The 22,977-nt window shown below is 43.9% G+C and overlaps 1 protein-coding gene across 2 annotated transcripts in view; it reads left to right on the top strand.

Annotated features, from left to right (window-relative positions):
* Window positions 1–22,977, top strand: part of bbs9 (Bardet-Biedl syndrome 9) — a 122,262-nt gene that overhangs the window by 55,298 nt on the left and 43,987 nt on the right. For both annotated transcript variants that reach the window (XM_069537819.1, XM_069537817.1), the window contains 2 exons: window positions 15,074–15,256; window positions 20,216–20,465. In XM_069537819.1, the coding sequence (XP_069393920.1) occupies window positions 15,074–15,256; window positions 20,216–20,465 (433 nt within the window). The remainder of the gene's footprint in view (window positions 1–15,073; window positions 15,257–20,215; window positions 20,466–22,977) is intronic.

Here is a 22,977-nt window from a genome sequence, read left to right as displayed (position 1 = left end):
TCTGGAGTTCATTAAAATACATTTATAGAAGCCGGATTTTAAGTTTGTGAATTTACCCATTTTATGCAAAAAAAAAATAATTAAAACATAATTTAGCTGAAATGTAGTTATGATGTCTGTCAGTCAAGCTCTAATGCCGACACAATGTGAAAGACATGAAAGTGAGAAAGTGGTTTGAAAGCTCTCGACTCTTTTCACTTTATTATTTTTGGTAAATTTTACTGAATCCACAAACTTCTGAACAAGAAACTCGCAAAGGAAAGAAGCAAGTGTGTGTGTGTGTGTGTGTGTGTGTGTGTGTGTGTGTGTTTCTCTCTGTGTGTGTGTGTGTGTGTGTGTTTCTCTGTGTGTGGTGCTAATTTGTAGTCAGGATCTCTCTGTGTTTTGTCTGCCAAGATTAGACTGCCTTGTTTTGGTCTCTGACCACATACAGACAATGCATCATTACTACACACACACACACACACACACACACACAGTAACACACACACAGTAACAGGCACACGCACACACACAGTAACACACACACACACAAACAACCTGACGATTTCAGCGTCCGGTCATATTTTATCTTGAGGAAGAGTGACAGTAATGACAATGAATCCTGCTGCATGTTTAAACAGAACTACATGTTTGGTATTTTATTGTGGTTTTCTAACCAGATTCAGGAAATTACATTTAATTTTACATAATTTTCAGTCCTGTAACTGACACAAAGAGATTCTTAGTCAGCTTCAGTTTGCAGATCACCACCATGACCAGAAACCCAAACAACCACGTAGGGACACGCTGTCGTATCGCCGCTGGAGGTAGAGGTCTGGCATCTCGACCTACGGAGTCATGGTTACATAAGATGTGTTTGGACGGCAGTTTTCTCCACATGAAATTAAATTTAATGATTTAGCGAAGGTTGTTGAAACCCTGTTGGGCACGGGGCGGCAGGCAGAAGCCAAACAACACTCTCAACCGTGGAACAGGATGTGTTGGTTTTAACGATGTCCGCACCACGCTTAGGAGCCGGGAGGAGATACAGCGGTGGTTGATGACGGAAGCAGAAATAATTAAGTCACATGAGGATGTAGAAGAAACATGGTTGTGTTTGAGTTTGACAAGATTAACTGCTAATGCTGGGCGAGCTGTGTCAACCCTGCGTGATGTCACCTGAGTAACCATACTTTGAAGAGAGCCCGACTAAGAGCTCCACACTGTCCACGCCCAAACGCTTTATCGTCTGCTTGGCTCTAAATAATTTACTGATTAAACATCAGCTGTATTGAAGAAGACTTGAAAGTATGGATTGAAACATAAACTCTGACGTTTTAAATCAAGGGAGAAGTAATTCTCTCTGTTGCTGGTCATTTACGTCTGTAGTCGAACCCTCACTTTGTGTCTGTGTGAGCACGACAAGTGTGGTCCGTGTCACTTGGTCCGTGTCACTTTTCTTAAATATCAGTCATCTTAACGTTGTTTATCTTAGTGGCAGCAAAACTATTTAATAATGTTAATTCTAAATCATATTCATTGTGACGTGGGTTTGTCAGAGATTTAATATTTGTTATGAAGCAACTTGACAGATTATCATTAACTGTGACATGTTTTCTTTGTCCTGTAAGTTATTACCCTGTTTGTCTTCGCCTGTATTTAATTCAGGAATTTCACGAGTAACACTGGTCCAGTGGCGACGGACTAAAGACAGAGGTGCTGTTTTCTTTTTTTATTTGTGGCTTCGCCTCGGATCAATGGATTCCAACAAATCCAGTCTCTCAACGTTGAGTTTGCAGGAACTTTCAGTTTTTCAGAACTTGGGGGAAAAAAATGTCTAGAATTGGGTTTGGACATTTCTCTGAGTTAGTGTTTCTCCAGCAGCAGATCGTCCGACTCGTTCACAACAACAGGAACATGTGGGGAACATTCAGGCGAGGGGTGGAGCCTGTAGAGCAGCAGGGGGCGGGACATAAACACAAACTCTGATCGCACTCCAAGAGAAGATTTGTCAAAGTACTCACTGTTCTTTAAGGAGTAAATGGATGAATAAGTATCGTGGGATTCAGCTGAGATGAGACGACTCCACAGAGCTTCTCTCCTCACGTGTCAGTCAGTGGAAAAACTGGGAAAGTGACTCTGAGACATTTTGCTCCGAGTCCGGTTCGTGTTCTGTGTCACACTGGATTTAAACTCGGATCTGAATGATACTAGACACAAACAGTCGGAATAAATCTGGACACACAGCTGGACACACATCTGGCTCTCAGTGTGTGTGTGTGTGTGTGTCCTTAATTTAATCGTGTCCCAAATTTTCCTACAAATGTGCACATGCATCAAAATGTGTGTGTACAGTGTGTGTGTCTGCATGCAGGCCTGCTGTGTGCCTGTGTGTGTGTGTGTGTGTGTGTGTGTGCATCTTTTTGCAATGTAAGCATGTGCATGTGTGCAGCCTGGGAGGTTAGTGTGAACTGGTAATGACAGGCCACTGTGTGTGTGTGTGTGTGTGTGTGTGTGTGTGTGTGTGTGTGTGTGTGTGTGTGTGTGTAATGAGTAGAGAAAGGTTCTGTGTGATTATAGGCCTCCTCATAGGACCAGAGAGACTAAATATGGTTTCAGACTAAACAGTATCCACACACACACACACACACACACACCACAGACCACATACACATTGCAATATACAGCACATATGAAGGAAAAGTCTGAAAATAACTTTTTGAAAGAAATATTTTTACGATCAGACGGCCGTTATCTTCACCGTGTCTTTGCTCCGTCATCGTGTGCGGAGCTGAACCTGACTTACGTTTCACCAGGTCCTGCCGTGGCTGTGTCATCTGGCTCCTTCCTGTTTGTACTGTAATCTCAGCAGGAGCGAGTCCTGGTTCCATTTGAAGAAAAGTCAAGTTTTGACCCGTGAAGTTATTTACTCATTAGTTTCATGCTGCAGAGGATCTGAGCCTTGTTCCCCAACTCTCCCACGATTGCACGTCTTCTATGACGTCAGCAGAAAAGATGTCAGACCGACCGACACGTGCCAAACACTGTCATGAAATATAAACATTAGCATGACCTCCATCCTCACAGACCTGTTCTGCTCCAATAATCTGTTTCAAGCTAGGATTATATTTAACTTCCCGGGGTTGCACGTCAGCGAGGGGGCGAGCGCAGCGATTGCTCAAATACGTGGCGGTTTCCTTTCATACTTGTATGTAGCACTTATACGTTTCCTCTCCATTTCAAACCTGAATCTTGACGGGAGGTTAATCACACATTCTGCACGATGTCTTGTTGAGGTTTGGAGCGCGTGCACGATGTCTCCTCCTACGTGCATCTGCAACCTATGGTTACCCAGAACACTTTGCTCTGCGTAGGTCTGCAGGGACGTTCTTGTGTGTGTATCTTTAGAGAAGCATAATTCCACCGGCAGTCACCACAGAATTCATCACAGTATAAAACATCATGTTGTACAATGAAGTTTATTGTGTGTTATTTCAGAAACACTGGAAAACACAAAATAAAACTTCACATGGAAGCAACTTTATTTATGTACTACTTTACGAAACACTCTACCAAAATAAAATGAGCGGTAAAATTAGGAAAGGCTGGTGGAGGAACATTTCTTCCTTCAGTGCCTGTATCGATAAAGTTGAATTATCCATTAATTACTAAAAAGAAAAACTCAGATAAAATCTGAATTATCTTTCTGGAAGTATGTTCTGAGATTTATCAATTTTATTTTCCTGCCATGAGACTGTGGGTGTAAATGAGTTGTGGCTTAAAGGTCGTGTTGTCCCTGTAAATAAAACACCACATTACCTCAACACGAGGTGGAACTGATAAAATGTTTTACTGTAAAACTAAGAATAAGAATTATCACAGAAGACACTTTTCACATTTATTCAAAATGTGCTCAACACATGAATCTGAAAAAAGATTGCAGCTTTGATTCTCGAGCGGAGACGCGCAACACACGAGGGCTAAATCCTCATCAGCTGTTAGATCTGATATAATTATTAGTTTTATCGCTTTTTCAAAGCTCTGCGAGTTTTGTTTTTTCTATTTTTGATTAAATCAGAATAAATGTTGTCGTATGCTGAGTTTTCACTCCAGATGTTCAGAGTTGATGTGAGAAAATGTGTGTGTGTGTGGTCGTGTGTTTTCTTGCACCATTAAACTTTTCATCGGGCCAGCAGAGTTCATATATTTTGGCTTTTGAGGAAGGTTTAAAGCAAACACACACACACACACACACACACACACACACACACACACACACACACACACACACACACACACACACACTCTTCTACGCGCTCACAGCTGTTCTTGTGAAACGGGCCCTTGGGTTAAGTCACATCACATGCTATTAATACACTCTCCCTCACAGTGTGTGTCGTGTGTGTGCACACAAGGTTGTGTGAGTGTGTATGTGTGCATGTACACGCGTGCGCCTCAGCCTGATTGATTTAAGTGCGTAGCTTTAGGGCGTGAGTGTGTGGTGTCAGTGTATCTGTTTGAACTTTGACCCTGGCCACACTTCCAAAACAGCTGTATCAGCCCTTTTTTATGAGGTGTGTATGCGTGAGTTTGCATTTATGTGTGTGTGTGTGTGTGTGTGTGTGTGTGTGTGTGTGTTGCTGTTATCCTCCTCCTCCACCTCAGACCTCCCTTTCTGACCTCCACATGCAGACGACGTGACATTACGTCCAGATGTTTCCAGCTGTTCCCCTGGAGTTTGATTGAAAATTTTATCAAGATCTTTTTCACAATTGACTCGCCCCAGTTTTTCTCTGTCGGCGTTTATAACCTTGATCTCAACACAACAGGTCCGGAGTTTTGTGAAGGCATTCTGGGAAAAGTTGAAAATCACTCTCAGATTTAAAAGTACGATGGGGATACGATTCAGAATCAACGTTTGATGATGTATTTGACTTGTCAGCACTTTATTCACGACAGGAAAACTCATAAAACCTGGAACCTGGAGCAAATATAACCGTGAAAGAAGACAAACCTTTTTACATGACAGGTATGATTCACATTAAGCTCTTGGTTTGACGTGGGAACACAGCACTGGAGAAATGTAGTTCAAGGCCGTGTAGAAGTCATTTACAGCCGAATCGGAAAGTCCAAAACACTTAATTCTTCTTTTTAAATTTTCAGAAATCCCACAAATATCTTGTCCACCCTCACAGACTGTGAATAAAGATGGACGACATGTGCCCATGATCCAGAAATGAATCCGAACCATACGATTGCAACTTCACACCCAGTTAAACTTTAAAAAGGATCGATCCTCAAACGATTCATTCAGCACTCATATTTTTCCGATGTGCAAATAACAGATGACTAAAATGGCACCCAGAAGAGCTCGTGCTCCGCCAAGGCCCAACATTCTCCTTGAATTCAGTCAAGCTGCACCAACATCCACACACTCGTAGAGATCAATCCTCTAAGTAAATCATTTATTTTCTTCTAGATCCACGAATAATTCTCAGGGAAATCTGTGATCTGATCTGAAATTGCTGGGGTGGGTTATTCCCTGAACCATACCACGTCTTTCCACCACGTTTCCTGGATATCTGTCCAGAAGTTTTTGAGTAATTCTGCTGAGAGAAACGCTGGCGGATGTAAAAATGACCTTAAACGTAACCCTGTGCTGTAGCCGAGCAGCAGGTGCTCAGTGTGGTTTCTTTGTGTGTGTTTCACGTGTAGTCACAGTTTCAGACGGAAGCTGCCAGGAAAAACCCGTTGACAAGTGTGATACGTCTGAGACTCGCCGTGCTGCCAGGTGTGAACTGTGATCTGTCTCAGATGGAAGTGTAGACACAATGTGGATTTTCCTGGATACAACACACTGCATAAATTCTCCACCCAGAACCCCCCCCCCCCCCACTTCATCCATCCAGCTGGACCCACCTCCTCATTATTTCAGCTCTGGGTGGGCCTGCCTGTGTGTGTGTGTGTGTGTGTGCACACGTGTGTGTGCATGTGCATATGCGTGTGCATGTGTGTGTGTCAGGTCACCTCTGGACCTGTCGAGGTCAACACCCGCAGCCCGGGGCTACCTGAGGCCAGGGACTCAGCCTGGGTGTTAATCCCAGGTTGGGTGTCACGGCGGTGGGTCACACTGTGTAATTTAGTCCCCCGCTCTGTCTGTGGCCTCCAGGCCCTCAGGACCACCCAGCACACTGCAGCAACGACTGACCTCAGCATCTGTGTGTGTGACCGTGTGTGTGTGACTGTGTGTGTGTGACCGTGTGTGTTGTAAAGGATTTTTTGTTTTTGCTTTTAGGTGCTAATGCATGTGCGAGAGGTTTAGGACCATGTGTGACACGAGGCCGTGTGTGATCCTGTCATCAGTGTGTGTGTGTGTGTGAGTCTCTGTGTTTTGTCTTTGAGCAGAGGACTTGTGAGCATGTGTGTCGAGCAGTAATGTTCTCCTTGTTATTAATTCATCCAGTAAATGTGTTTCAGATTAACAGACTCATCAGAGGCTGATAAAATGTTTACTCTTCTCTTTTCAAGTTAAAGGAGACGAGAGTAGAGTTACAGACGTCTCACCCACTGTCAAAATAACTCCACGTATCTCACAGACACGCCTTGTTTTCCCTTTAGATTTCAACTAGTTCAAAGTTGGACATTTTGTTTTTCCACACAGAAAATATCATCTGCATCAGCTTGTTCCACTTCTTCATCGAAGGCTGTGAAATATGTAAACTCAAGATGTTTTGCCCTTCGTGCTCTTTACAGACGTATCGTTCCCCGAAAGGAAAGATATTTAACCTGTGTTTCATTTCTTTTAAATTCAGCCTGACATTCTTACCGACCGGAAACTTGGTGATGTCCTCAACATGATGTGTCCGTCCGTGTGTGAGCGAGAACACAAATGTGCGACGTTTTCTAGAAATGTTATCGATATATTTGAAATCATTTGAACCGAGGCCTTGAATAATTAAAACCCTCACACGTTAATTTGATTGATTGATCAATGAGTTGTCGCTGCAGTTTTCCGTGATGTTGGTTGGTGATGTGAGTCTCTGTGTGAGGAGTCGTATCTTTGCGTGTCCGCACACACTCGTGTCTGTTGTGTGCAGAGGTTTCATCCAGTGGCGTGTTTGTTTTTCATCCGCTCGTATTTCAAACTCTTGACAACTCAAAAAAGAGGCATATTCATCGTGGGCTGAGGAGGGTAGAGTTTAGTTAGGAGTGCGATAGAGGGTGGGCGGGTCTCAACCTATCAGTGGAGAATAAAGCTCTTTGTTCGTGACCGTGTGAACACGCGTGGCAAAGAAAAGCAGAAGGCCTCCCTCTCGCTGTCCCAGGGAAAACATAGGAGCTCAGCCGGCTCTTTGACGGAGTGCGACAGCCTCATAAATCACACCGCCGTGTTTAAGCAGCCGCCCGCGCCGCTGAACGACGGCCTGTTAAAGCATCCCTGACAGCCTTGATTGGGGAGGCGGTTAAAAAAGTAGACTCTGACTTTATTTTTCTTACCAGAGAAAGCCCCGGCACCTTCTCACTTCTTGTAGTTGTACATTTAAGGTATTTAGCTCGGACTCGGGCTCATCTGGATCACCTTAGAGCGAGGGAAACCGTAGAGTAAGCATCCATTTCTGGATCCGCCACAGCCATTCAAAGAAATATACCCCTCAGCTGTACGGAGGAGCTGACTTCCTGCTCTGGACAGTGAAGTTTTTATTACCTCAAATTATACCTGGATATTCTCCCAGGAAGCTTTGCGTTGAGAAAAACTAACCGTCTCTTATTCTCAGTCTCTTTCCAGTCTCTTCTTGTCTCTCTCACCCACACTGCCCCAGTCTTATCAGTCACAGTGTAGACAGACAGTGTTATCAGGATCATGTGTGTGTCTCTGTGTGTGTGTGTGTGTGTGCTTGATTTCACTACAGACAATAGTGGTTACTGTCTGTCTGTCTATCAGACACTGGGAGAAGAGATGCTCATCACTCGTACATCACATCGCTTCGTCTCCACCGTCTCCACCTCTTTCTCTTTAAACTAACTTCACACAGAACACGACGCTGCCTCTCATGTTTCTCCTTTTAAAGCTGCTATTACTCAAATTCAAAAGTGACACATCTGCACCTTTTTCTGTCAGTTAACGTCTTCACATGAAGTAATGTGAGGACGCCCTCAGAAAGCTTGCGTCAAAGGGACGACAGTGCGACGAGGAGAGGATGCGACAGTTCGCTCTGAACATTTCAAATAACTTGATAATAATAAAAACCTTTAAAGAAGCTGCGCTCGGCCTCAGTTAAACTCAACTCGTTCTGAAAGTGAACTCAGATGAAAGAGACAAAAAGTAGATGAAAAGAAGAGGATGTGTTTTTTTTTTTTTGCTCTGAGCTCATGAAGTGTTGCTGCAGGATCTCTGGTCTCTGTGTGTTTGTGTTCTGATTGTGTAGTGACTGACAATTTGTAATGTTTAGGTTAACTCCCTGAAACCCTTCACACGCCCTGCTGTGTGTGTGTGTGTGTGTGTGTGTGTGTGTGTGTGTGTGTGTGTGTGTGTGTGTGTGTGTGTGTGTGTGTGTGTGTGTGTGTGTGTGTGTGTGTGTGTGCGTGTGTGCTCACAGATGTTTGGTAGCTGGGATCATCAGGCTTCACCACTCAAGTGTTTTTGTGTGTATGTGAAAGTATGTGATCGTGTGTGTGTGTGTGTGTGTGTGTTACTGAGCAATAGTATATGTGTAAAGCTGTGTGTGTGTTTATGTGTGCGTGTGTGTGTGTGCGTGTGCGTGCGTATGTAACTGTATCCATGGGTGTGTGTCTATTAGTCAGGAAATGGCCTCTGATTTTAGCTGCCGTTAAACTGAGATTCTAATTGGCTCTTTAATTAAGACATGGAAACAGCTTGAACACACACACACACACACACACACACACACACACACACACACACACACAGCCTATGACCTCAACATGAACCTTCCCACTGTTTTCTTTACCTCTTTCACTTCTCTTATTCCTTCTCTCCTCCCCTCTGTCAGTGTAAATCTCTCTCTCTCTCTCTCTCTCTCTCTCTCCCTCTCCCTTTCTCTCCCTCATTTATGAACAATTCTTCCTCTTTATTGCTTCCTTGCTCTCTTATCTTTCTTTGCTTCTCTCCACCTCCTCCTGTCTCCTGTCATCTTCTGGGGAAACTGACACAGATCTGGGTGTCCCTGCATAACGGCTGTGTTTTCATATGATGTGTGTGTGTGCGTGTGCGCGTGTGTGTGTGTGTGTTCATCCACGCTGCTTGCTGTGGCGAGCTGAGCAGGAAACATCTAATCTAGCGGCTCTGCGGAGCAAACGCTCACACACACTCAAACACTCTGAGCTTTGTTCCTCACATGTGTCATTTTATCCGAGGATAAAGTTCTGACAAGGAATCATTTTGATTCGTTCGTCCGCCTGCAGCCGTGTTGACTTTGACTAACTTTCACTAATGTTTGACAGGAACTCGTGGATGTTTTTGGCCGCAGACTCGCGGCCGTCCACTGAATTCTCTGCTGATCTCTGAACTCGACACAACTCTCTTTTTCTATCACTCTCCTTCCTCGTCTGATCTCGTTCCTCCTTCAACAGGATTCTTTTCCTCTCTCAAGGTTGAGTTTCAATTCTGCTGTTCCTCCGTCTGTCTTTTCTGTCACTGGGGATTGATACCAGAAGAATGCTTTTCTATTCAGGCCAGTTCCTTTGTGCCGTAAATCAAGTTGTGGTTTTCCAGTGAAAAAGGGACAAAGAGAAGCACAGGTGTTATTGTTCTTCTCTTGCTATTTGACATCATAATATTGGAGAATTAACACTTTTGGTGAAATACTAATAGTGCTTTGAGTTTCTGAACATAACCATCAAATTGTGAGAATGCTGCAGTTTCTCTGATTCATCATTACATTCAATTACTTCTTGTTTCCTTATGATACTGACAAATCAAATAATCCAGGTGGAGTTAAAGTTCCTCTAAAACATACTTTCTGTTGCAGATGTTAAATACATTAAGACAGTTGAGATTTGAATCTGGAAAACATCGACTCAATTTAGATCATTCTGTTTAGTCTGATCGCTGCAAACTGGACGAAACACTTCGTCGTGAGTCAAACATTCAGACGTCAAACTGTGTTGTCGAATGTTTGTCGTGTCAACACAACATCACCGTTTCATTCATGGCAACTTTATCAGTCTCGGAGTATTTGGAGCCGTGTGAACGTTCAGCAAGAAAATCTCCCTTCAGATGTTATTTGATGGTTTGTCTGTTTTCTGATTGGTTCTTACACAAGTTGCCTCCTGCACCTACCAAACCTCAGGCAGCCCAACAAATACCTCAGTGAAACTACAGCCGTATAGTTTGTATATACAGTGTGTGTGTGTGTGTGTGTGTGTGTGTGTGTGTGTGTGCGCCCTCAGTCATGCATTTCCACAGATAAGGGTGCCCATGATTTCTGTTTGTGTTTTGCAGTACATTTCTTGTGGCTTTGGTACATGTGTGTGCATATCTTAGTGCATTTGTGCGTGAATATACAAACACGACTGTTTGTGTGTGTGTGTGTGTGTGTGTGTGTGTCTGTGTGTCTGTGTGTGGTTTGTGCCTCCAGGAATAATGTGAAACGTTGGCTGACGTTCTGAGCTGTGAGACTGATGGTTTCCTTGTTTGGGACGGAATAAAACACGGACAGATGGATAGAGAGAAAGAGTAAATTCATTCTCCCACCACAAACTTTCAAGCTTCATTCTGACATAATGCTCAGAGCAAGTTATAAATAAAGTTCTGTCAGCTGAGACGTAAACCTGAGTCGTGTCCGAGATCACTCACTCACTCACTCACTCACTTCTCAGCGCTCGCTGTATAGTTCCATGTAGAGGTTATATCGTGAGCTCATTGGTTAAATGAAAAAACACGTAACATTTGATGGTATAAAAACATCGTCCACCTTCATTTACAACCTATAGTCTGTACAGATTCACGTTAAACACATTATGCTGCGCGTATCTTCCCTCACGCATTAATGTGTCTGCTACAACTTCAAATTCTTTTTCAATCAAGACTTTCTGTTTGTCGCTGCTTCTATTGAGTCTGACGTTTTAATTCATCACAGTTTCGTTCTCACATCGTACACTTCTCTTTCTCCTCTCGTCTCTCATCCGGTTTTCTGTCATTGAGCGTGACAGCGATGCATCATGGTACATGCTGCTCGGTTAGTTGTGCAGTCGTAACACTCACCATGCATTGTGGGATACAAACTGGACAGCACGCGAAATGGAAAACTCACAATGAAGTGGACTGTATCGTGAGTCGTGAGTGATTTTGGACACAGCTCCGGTTTAAGTGTGTGAGATTGAGCGTAATGTTCCTTTATGTGTGTTGAGCAGAGTCCAGACTTTACTGCCGACACGTCAGATCACAACCTCAGCAGCTTCCACTGCAGGTTGTTTAAGGTCACCAGCAGTTCAGCTGCTGACACACGGCTACTGTGTGTGTGTCCGTCTGTGTGTCCATGTGTGTGTCCGTGTGTGTGTGTGTGTGTGTGTGTGTGTCTGTCTGTGTGTGTGTGTGTGTGTGCAGTTAAAACTGGATAAATGTCCAGGTTTTATCTCTTATTGTGAAAGTCTGTCTGTTTTACCTCTGTGTGAGTGTAAGTAATCTGTGTGTGTGTGTGTGTGTGTGTGTGTGTGTGTCCGTGTCCAACCTAAATGTGTCTTTGTGTTCTCTCAGCTGGCATCAATCAGAGTGTGTGTGGAGCCGAGCCGCTGCCAACAATGAAGCCCTTCACTGGACCTGGAGCCTTTTATCAATACACACACACTTTCAGAGACCCCGAGGGGAGGGTGTTTGGGGTCGTGTGTGTGTGTGTGTGTGTGTGTGTAGTAGTGTTGCATTGTCGAAAGTGTGCAGGACAATATCAGGACTTCATACAGAGGGAGTTATGGATATTTTTTGTGCCAGTTTCAGGTAGTTTCTCTCTTTGTGACGACGACTTGAGGACGTTGAAAATCCTCTCCTGCTCTTTTTTGAAACCTTTTTAAAAGTCTGTGTTAAATAAATTCACTATTCAATAAAGAGGTTTTCCGTCGTGACTGTGAAACAAAACAAGTCAAACATCGTATTTTAACAGCTGTAGTTTCTCACCCTGTATGGAAGAGATGACAAAATAAGAATACACAATTACTTCCTTTAAATAGACGTTAAATTGCAGCCACAGTTACTGAAATTAAAAAAAAACAACCTTTTAAGTAGAACCACCCTCTAAACTCTGAAGTCTTACGAATGGTGCATGTCCCTGTTTTACTTGTGGGACCTTCCAGTGGGAAATTTGTCCAAATTACTCAATTTCTATCTCTAGGAAATCACTTCTTCTTCGCTGCTGTGATAAAAAACATTCTTGCCCGTGGCAGAACATCAGAACTGTTGTTTTGGATTTCCAAGAGTAGAAAATGGCAGTTTTACCTGGAGGGAACTAATACACTTTAAAGACGTGGTATCGGATCATTACATCGATTCATTTGTTAGCGTCTGAGGCATTTTCTGATGCTGTGGACGTTCTGGTGTCTGCGCTCAATCGAGGGGAAGTGAACTGATGTTGCATCTGTGACTGTTCACATCTGTGTGTGTGTGTGTGTGTGTGTAAGTCATTGCAGAGGCACTCGCTCTCTTTTACCTTTAAGTTTAGTTTTACACAAATCAAAAACGCTTCCTCTGGCGATTGCTGCTTAACCCTGACACAGACACACAAACACACACCCTTCACTTCAGACTCTTCCAGCTCTGTTTCCCTGAGTATCAAATAGCGAACTCTGAATCCATTTGTCAGACAAGTGGCTGGCGTACGTTGGCGCTCAGGCCTGCAGATCACTCATTTCTCCAACACACTCGTCCATTAGTCCCAGATCTGCTTTCACCTCTTCTTCTCCTCTGTCCGTCTCTTCGTCTCTCCCCTCCCTCGTCTCCCGTTTCTCTCCTTCTCTTTGTCCGGCTTGTCCTTTCTTGTTGTCCTCGTCACCATCCGTCTTGCTCTGTCATCGCTCGTTCGCCCCGCTCCTCTCATCTCCACTCCTCTGTTGTTGCAGTGATGGAGGGATGGAGGGATTGACCCCTGGGCGGAGGTCAGAGTTCACCTGGTCCTACCACACCTCGTTTGTGCGATCACTCGCCTGCCGTTAAACACTGCTGAGCTGTGTACTCAGAGTAAAATGCAAGACGAGCTTAGGATCCACTTGTGCAGCTTTTGCTCGTCTTCATTTCAAAGTGTTCACGGTTTTGTTTGCTCCTCTCAGTGTCCGAAACACAAGCAGAGTAGTTTCATGGGAATCCTGCAGTTTCTGAGGCCAGATGACCGTAAGGGGAAGTCATCAGAGAAGTTCAGAGACGGCAGTTTGTTTGAACTCTGCTGTGTTTTGTCCTTTTATTGCAGTTTATTTTTCCAGTTAAAAAAAGAAGCGAAGCAGTAATAATCCCAAACTGCCTGAAAATGGGATTTCCAGCACTCTAACAAGAGAACAGTGGTGCGGTTTGTTCAGAGCGAGAATTTAATTCCAGCAGACTCCAGGAAACAACCCTAAAATATAATAGATTGTGGGAAGACGGACACGAATCCACTTCCTCCACTTTGGAAACACAAACACAATACAACAGTCTGGACTGAAGCTCATTTCCTGCTGTTTATACTTTATTCTTTGGGGAATTATCCACCTGAAAATATTAAAAAGTGTAAAAATACTTATGGGAGAGCTCCACAGAATATAACTGTGGTCTGAATGAAGTTCACTGTATTTATTAAGGTTTATACACATTCATAACCTTTTATCTTGGCTTGTACACATTTTAGAGACGTTAAGTATTTACAGATTCTCTAATATTACACAACAGCAAGAAAAACCGCCCATGCAGACACTGGAGGATCATTTCTGTTGCTGTGCTGATTGGGATCCATTGTTTTGGCAGTCGATGGTTTTGACACAGTAGAAAGTTTGAGATTGATCTTATTGATAACAACTTGTTTCCATACATTTCCCTCATGTACTCGTCACATTATTCACGTCAGATGATTAGGGGAAAGAAATTCCCAGGCTGAGTCATGTGGAAGAAAAAAAAGAAAACCGTAAAATAACTTTCTAGTTTGACTTTGACTCACTGCACTTACAAACTGATAGAAATTATGGACAACACCGTCAAATAAAACCCATGAGGTAATGAAAGGAGTTTTCTGTGAAGGAAAAACCTCCTTGAAACATAACAACATAAAAAATATAATAGTTTAATTGTAATGCATCTTTTTTCCTGGCTCCATTTGAGTTTTTCTTGACTTTCTCACTCTTTTTCTCCACACACACACACACACACACACACACACACACACACACACACACACACACACTTCAACTTGTAATTCCAAAGTGTAAAGAAAGAAATAAAGTGAGTCGGAGGTGTGTAAAGCAGTGAACGTTGAATGTTGCTCTCCAGTGACCACACAGGCTCTAAAAGCAACATGTTGTGATGAAGCTGTTTCAGGGTGAACTCGGGCTAATCTAAGAGACGGTAAATCAGCCGCCCGACAGAGCGGACTGTGGCAGTAATGAAGCAGCCGAGGACTTGATGCTCATAAAAGTGTTTACACAGGTTGTGTAGTCGACGCTCGAGAGTCTTCTGGGATAAACCAACGCGTTCGGGAGAAACTGTTCTCAATCAAACAGCCGAGACCCTCCCAGAACCAGAAGATGATTCACGTGTTGGAATCTGTTTTGTTTGTAAGACTTTGACGATAAATTTCCTCTTCTCGTGATGAATGGGAACATTTGCAGCATTTATTTAGTAATTAATTTTCTGGCCTCAGAAGAGGAATGCGCTGAAACAGTCGCTTTATTTTCACAGCGCGTAATAAGAGCACGTTTTGTTTAGCTGTTTCCTCACGTTCCTACACTTTGATGATGTCCACCGAGCCACGTTTCATCTGGTTATAAACTTTAAAAATAAAGATTGTGGTCGATTTCTGTAAAAAATGAGAAACAATTATGTCCTTGATTTGTTTTGTCAGATGTTTACAGTGCACAATCAAAAGTGCACAACGCCATTAAGGACTCCTTCTTCCTGCAGGTGATGACGTTAGCGGAGGCAGCGGAGGAGAACCGCTCTCTGCTGGAGGAGGCGTTTGTCCGCCTGCGGAGCGCCACTCACCTGTTGGTGCTGCTGCTGTCGCTGTGGCACGGCCTGACCCCCGACCAGACGGCCATCCTGGAGGCCACGCTGCTGCCGCTGCTGCAGGACTCCCCACAGCTGGTACACACACACACACACATTTCGACACACACAGGAGGCCATTAACATGTCAGTGTCTGTCCATCCATCTGCAGACCACTCAGTAAACACAGCCCCAACTTAAACACACACTCTAAGAACTTTTTAAAATACATTAAGTACTTCTGGTCCCCGAGGAATGCACACACACGCACACACACACACACACACACACACACACACACACTCACTTTCTGCCACTCAACACTCACCTGTCAGCTCTGCACTAAGAGCACATTCTGGGTTACCTGTTTATGATGTAACCATTAAACCTGTGTGTGTGTGTGTGTGTGTGTGTGTGTGTGTGTGTGTGTGTGTGTGTGTGTGTGTGTGTGTGTGTGTGTGGAGGAGCTCAAGGTCACAATGAGCATGACATTGCTCTGTAATCACCCTCCGACCGTGTGTGTATATATTTGTATGTGTTTATCGTTTGTGTGTCACTAAACAGCCATGTTGAGTTTCTCCATTTGCTGCAATCACGAAAGATTTGTCAGCCCGCGGAGACTCTGATTGTGTACCTGTGAGCGTGTGCGTCAGTGTTTGTGTGTGTTAGTTTTTCCGTCGCTCTGATCAATCCCCTGAACCTCTCATTACCCACGACGTCTATTTCCAGCCTCCTCTGACAGCCTCACATTACACACACACACACACACACACACACAAACATCTGTGTTATAAACAGCAGTACATAAAATATCTTTAACACACACACACACACACACACACACACACACACAGACACTGACTATGGACAGAAATAGGTTGAGAGGTTCAGTTGATGAGCCTCTTGGGACTGTGTGTGTGTGTGTGTGTGTGTGTGTGTGTGTGTGTGTGCGTGTGTGCGTGTGTGCGTTTGTTATTTTAAATGGGATTAATGGCATTAAGTGAATTAGCAGTAATCAGGGTCACGTACACGACATCAAGACTAACAGGTGAACTGATGATCTATTTTCAGAGAACACGCTCTCCTGTATTTTGCTATGACAACACAATAACCTCCCGCTGTGCTCGCAGACTGTATGTGAAGAGTTTGTGCTGATGTGAAAGTCAAACTACGGATAAAATCTGGACAATCGTCTGTGGAGTTCACCCAGAGTTTGTCTCATACTTGTCTCTCTTGTCCCCCGCTGACTCTCGGTCACAGGTAAGAGTCATATGAGAGTAAGAAGGACAAGGACTGAATCTAAACGACGCCCCTTCAGCGCAGATGATTAAGATATGTAACAAAACACCACAGGATCCGAGACGTGTTGTCCGTCACGTTAGCGTAGATCATGTGATTGTCCAGCCGAGGCATAAAACAGCACGAGGCTCTGGAAATGACAAAAATGTGCGGCTGCAGGAAACAAGGTGACGTTTTCTTCCTGTAAAGAAACGAGAGCAGACGACCACACTCAGAATTCTTTATCTGAAAGAAAATAGAAGGGAATATCTGGGGGGGGGGGGGCGTCTTCCTGTCTGCAGGAGGAGGAGGTGGAGGAGGAGGAGGAGGAGGAGGAGGAGGAGGAGGAGCGTCACCAGAGGAAATGCATCTGTGTGGTATCTAACGAAACGTCTCATTTAGTTGCAGCCAAGCAGAACACTGCCGCCTCCTCCTCCTCTTTAGCATTCCTCCTGCTTCTCTTTCTCCTCCCTCGCCATCATCCTCTTCTCCCACTTTCTCACTCCGCCCTTTCCTCCTCCTCCTCCCTCATTCTCTTCCCCCTCATCCTCCTCTTCCTCCCCACTCCTCACATCTTCATTTCTCTTTGTTTTCACCCTTTTCCAACAACTTGTCTGTTTCTGCTCCATCCTCCTTTTACTTGCTTCCTCACTCTCTCGCTCTTTTCTTCTCTTCCTCCTCCTTCTTTTTCTCCTGCCTAATCTTCCTCTTTTCTTCACATTCCTTTTATGTCATCATGCTTCTCTCCATCTCTCTACCCCCCCCCCCGATCTATTACACTTAATACCCCAATTAACTGTCTCATCCTCTGTTTTCGCTTTCTCCATCCCATTTTCTTTCTCGTCTTCACCTCCCTCTTCTTTCCCTTTGTCTCTCTGGCTTCCTGACTCTTGTTTTCACCCGTCTCTGTCTCCTCTTCATCTCCCCTCTGTTTCTCCATCCCTTCCTCCTCTCCCACTTTTTTCTGGGCCGCCCTCCCTCCTTCTTGTTCGTCTCTCTCTCTCCGTCTTTTGTCTCTTTTTCCATCTGTCACTTAGCTCTCGAGCGGAGTTGCTGACGCTGTCTGTCTGCCTGCTATTCTTGCATGACCCCCACATTCTCCCGCCCACTGTTTACTTTACCAGAATCCATCATGCCGCGGTACAGCCCGCCTTGTTCAGGCCTTCTGAATTCATAACCGAACATTTCTATAGTACCTGGGAATGTTTCTTTAGGCTTGAACCTCCGCAGAACTATTTCCAGTTCTGTAAAGAGGCTTTTCAAGAAAGAGAAAGTTCTCTGCAGCAGCGAGTCAGGTGGTTATCTGAGTTTTAACCATTGAAGAGAGGAGGAAATGAAACGTTCTTTCTCTGAGCCTCAAATTTATGTCGTTTTTTAATATCTGAAACACATCAGATAGATTTAATTAAGTGTTGCTCCATATGACTCGTACCTCATTTAAATAACTCCACATTTGACATACATTTTAATTCCACTTTTGAATTGTTCTTATTTCATATATTTCATATTTAAAGGTGGTGACACCGAGAGGTTTTACAGTCTAATACTTCATGCTGAACTGAACCACCTTCATTCTTCCAGACATTTTTCAGAAAATGTGAATTCACTGATTTGGGGTCAAGGTGAATTCTTTTTTTTTCCCACTGGAGACTGACAGTATGACATTGTTCTCACAGAGCCGTGACTCCGGCTGCTTCAATGACTTTTCCAGTCATGATGGGGATGTCAAGACTGAGGGATTGTTGTCTGAACCTTTGCTCGTCTCTTTGGGAGTCCTCCAAGGTCGTGTGCTAGGCCCGGGGATATTTTCTCCACAGACGTCCAGTAATGTTGCAATCACACCTGAGATTTCCCCTCTTGTCAAATCTAATATTCCTGATGCCGTCTGTGGATTGTTTGAGTACAAGAGACTCACAAAACTTCAAATCATACACGTCGTCATTAAAGCACCGAGGTGGATCAATTTCTGACAGACAGAAAATTGAGTTGATTGACAGAAAAGACTGGAACTACTGACAACGTTGAAGACTTCTTCAACTATGTCGACTTCTATTTTCTCGTTTTTTTCTAAACCTGCCTGTCTGGAATTAGCTGTTTGTCCTGTGGTGATGCTGCCTGCAGTTATTGAGCTGCAGGAAATAAAGACGTGCTGCACAAAGAACCGTTCACCTGTTTATTCAAAGTTTATTCATATCAAAACTCTACGCGTGACAAGTGTGAAGCTTATTTAGATCAACGACTCCCGAGAAAAGCAAGACACAGACACACAGAGACGTTACTGTTGTTTCCTACTGTTGCAAGGAAACATTAACTTTACAAAACACCTACAATAGCAGTGGGTGTTCATCAAGTCTTTAAGAAGTGGTGGATTTTCACCTCCACAGAGTGAGAATAATATAATCTCATGCACAACAAGCGCTCTCTTGTTTCGGGGCACAGGAAACCTCTGTCCTCTTTCAGCATTAGTGGGAACTTCGTCTTAATTTATCGCTCTGGCCGACATCCAAACCTGCTGCGCTCCACCTTTTCTTTGCTTCCTTTCTTCTCGTTCAGGAGGATGAATGTCTGCAGTTTAGCTCCAAAGACATTTAATTTTCCTCCACCGCATGTGGAACATATGTGTCAGTGTGCGCACGTGCACGGGTCCGTGCACAAGTTTCCACAGAGACCTGCTGTTATGTTGTTCCAAGTATTTGATAACCTGGTGAGGTATTGTGGTAAGAATAGGTCACCCGCCTCCCATCTCCGTCTCCTCCTCCTCCCCCTCCTGCTCCTCCTCTCTCATTTTCTCCCCCTGTCCAGACCTCACTCCCCCCTCCTCCCCTGCCTCCCTTGTCTTCTCTTTCCCTCATTCTTATCTCCTCTCACCTGTCGTCCTTCCACTCGTCTCTTATTCTGTCTCTAATATCTGCCTTCCTCTCTGTCATCATCTCATCTCCTTGACCTTTTACAACCCTCTATCCCTCCCTCTCTTTCTGTCTCTCTCTCCCTCTCCCTCTCTCTCTCTCTCTCTCTCCCCCCCTCGCTCCATCTCTCCCAGTCTCTGTCTCTCCGTCATCATCATTACAGGGTTGATTACCTGTCATTATGGCTCATTAGGGGTCTATCAGTATGGCGGCGGGCAGGACAAGGAGGGGGGAGGAGGGGTGGGGAAAAGGGGGTGGTGGGAGGGTACCTGTCAACACACACACACTTATCTTGTGCCACAAACCCCTGAATCTATAACCAGCCGTGTGTGTGTGTGTGTGTGTGTGTGTGTGTGTGTGTGTGTGTGTGTGTGTGTGTGTGTGTGTGTGTGTGTGTGTGTGTGTGTATTCCTTCCTTGTGTTTTATTTAATGTTTTATTATCAAGAACATCAATTTCAGTTTTACGATTCCTCATAAAATATTTTCTTCCTCTTCTTCCCTCCCATCCCCCCTTCATACTCCTTCTCTATACCACTTGTCCTTTAATCCATCTTCCTCCTCTTGTTTTAACTTTATCTTTGTTCCCTCTCTTCTTGCACTCTCGACCTTTCCTCGATCTGTTCTTACCTTCTCTCTCTTCCTCCCCTTTGTATCTTTCACCTCCTCAACTTATCCCTCTTCATTCTTTTCTTCCCAGCTCTTTCTTTCTTGTCCGAATGTTCGCCAAAATTAAATATATTCTACCTCTTCTTTTTTCTTCATCTCTTTACTGTCCCTCATCTTCCTCCCTCAACCTCCGACTCTGCTCACTCAACAAGTGATTGTGACTAACTGGAAACTTACTGTCCCTCATCTTCCTCATGTCTCCTCAGGGTTGGGAGGAGAGCTGCGACGCCGCCGTCTCCCACCTCCTGCGGAGCTGCTTGTCGCGGAGCTCCAAGGACCAGGCCACATCTCTGGCCCAGGCAGGAGGCCCCCTGCTGAGCCTGCCGCGAGACACCGCTCGCCTCAAGAAGCACATCACGCTGCTGTGCGATCGCATCGGCAAGGGAGGCCGTCTCACGCTGGCCTCTGAGGCCAACGCTCCAGTCCCCGCCCAGGTCCAGAATCTGGCTGCTCCTGGTGAGTCGAGGGACGGGAGGGAGGGGAGGGACGGGAGGGAGAGAGGGAGAGAGGGAGAGATGGAGAATTAATAGCTTATGTTATGTGTTTATACAGTTTGTTCCTTGACACAGAATCATGACTGAAAAAATGTTTCAAAGCAAATTCTAAGTGACGCACGATTTTACAATCCTGTCTTTATCCACTGATGAGGCAACTTAATTTGTGCAGCACGTTTCAACAGAAGGGAATTCAAGACGCAGTATCAATGACGTCATCAAATTAACATGAGACAACACGAAAAAGAGCATTCAGAATAAATTAAGAGTTGAGCAGCAGAGTCTTCTGTTCGAGCGCTCCAGAGGAAACACAACGTCTGTGTCGTCAGTAGCTGTCAAATCAAAGAAAGTGCAGTGAAAATAATACGATTTTAATAATATTGTCAGTTTTCATTTGGAACTGGATTAAATAATAAATAAATGTTTTCTGGGGTCAAGTAAAAAGTCAAATACAGAAACAGAAAACAAATAAGATTTGAAATCTTACAGAAGTGCTTCATTAAAAAAAATAAAGAAAAGGAAATAAAGAAAATGAAAGAATAAAATAATTAGAATTACACAAGATTAAAAAAAAATGGAGTTAGATGAGTCTGTTGTGTTTTATAAAAAGCCACGCCTGGGTATTTATGAGTGTGTGTGTGCGTGCGTGTGTGTGCGTTGATGGACAGCCTCATATAAGCCAGTCCCCTGATGAAGATTTTAGGCCTCGTCAGGAGAAAACATGACGACTATTCATCCAACCAACACACACACGCCTTTAAATGCATCCCTACACACACCCACAGACACGCACAGATGAAAAGAGAAATACAGGTACATAGTTATGATACACAGACTGTGTACAGTGCGTCAACGTCGGATACATTGTGCAGACACACTCATAAAAACACACACACACACACTTTGGCACACAGAGGGTCGACACTCATAAAATCATACGTACACACACACACTCACACACACACTCACACACACACTCACACACACACCGTACGGATCATTTAGTCTTGGCTGAAGTTTATAGAGGTGCTTCTGACAAGATCATCAATTACAGTTTTCTCTCCTCTTTTTCTTCCCTCCCTCTTCATTTCATTTATTCCTCCTTCCCTCGTTTTACCTCTGAGTTTCCTACATAAAACTAAAAGGTAAAATAAATTCTTTTTTATTGTGCAAACAGAATCTCTCTTGTTTTGCACAGTTGTGATTCAGTGTTTGTTTCACGTTCTGTTCACTGGGCTGCGTTACGACGCTGTTTCATAACGGAGACTGTAAAAACCGTGGCACTCAAACGAGGACATATGGTCAATAAGAAGAAAATAACACAGATGTACGTAATGCAGTATCATTAATACAAATGATTCTAGCTGGAATATTCTCAAATATGTAAGTACCTTCCTAGACAAACATGTTCTCAAGGAAAGTGAAAGTACTACATTAACTTGAGTTAAAATAAGGAACTACTTGTAAATAAAGTACTTGCTGAGTGGAGCCTGTTTCCTTATGCAACAGTCGACTTCATCATACAGCCCAGTTCTCTGATTGGATCAATAAACACTATTGAAAGGTCTTGGAGTAGAAAGTACAGATATTTGTAATATTTGTAGTAAAACGGAAAAGTACCCCAAAATTCTTGTTTCAGAAATCTCTTTCTGTCTCACATGTTTGGAGACGACTGTTCATCTTATCAGCTTCACACTTGTCATGTGTGACGTTCATGTCCACACGAAGGGGAAGACGGAAAAAAAAGATGATTCTCCAGTTCGGGGGGTTCTGCACATTGAACTTTGGACAAACAGATAGATGAACAGCTGTGTGTGTGTGTGTGTGTGTGTGTGTGTAGGAAGAAAAGTCTATAAAACTTTAAAAGCTTGTTTAAAAGTCATTATCGTGATTACAGCGGTCGAGGAATTACTCATGTTGTGGGGATCTGTTTAATAAAGTCCTTATGGAAACAAAAATCAAATATCCAATCAAGGAAATCATCACATTTGAAGGTGAAGACATGATTCTGTGTGTGTGTGTGTGTGTGTGTGTGTGTGTGTGTGTGTGTGTGTGTGTGTGTGTGTGTGTGTGTGTGTGTGTGTGTGTGAGAACACGAGAGGGAGAGTGTGTTTGTGTTTATGTTTCCTTGTCATGTGGTCTCCCCTCTCTCCTTTAGTCTGCTGCCAAAATTCACACACACACACACACACACACACACGCACCACAAACACATTGCGCGTCAGTAAACAGTCGTTTGTTAGCTGTCTCAGATGTTGCTTTTTCACTCGCTCGTAAACATACACATTTGTTTACGTTTCCAACAACACCGGCGGCAACCGTTTCCTTCCAAGACCACAGAAGCATGCACGTGCACGTATACACACACACACACACACACACACTGTGATACCACACAACAAGCCCCACTTCATTGCTACAGAGTGTGTGTGTGTGTGTGTGTGTGTGTGTGTGTGTGTGTTTATGTTTGAAAT

This window comes from Paralichthys olivaceus, chromosome 13, assembly GCF_024713975.1.
Source record: "Paralichthys olivaceus isolate ysfri-2021 chromosome 13, ASM2471397v2, whole genome shotgun sequence".
NCBI classification, from domain to species: Eukaryota; Metazoa; Chordata; class Actinopteri; order Pleuronectiformes; family Paralichthyidae; genus Paralichthys; species Paralichthys olivaceus.
The sequence above is the reverse complement of the archived record's forward strand: the minus strand, read 5'-3'. Positions and strand labels throughout refer to the sequence as shown.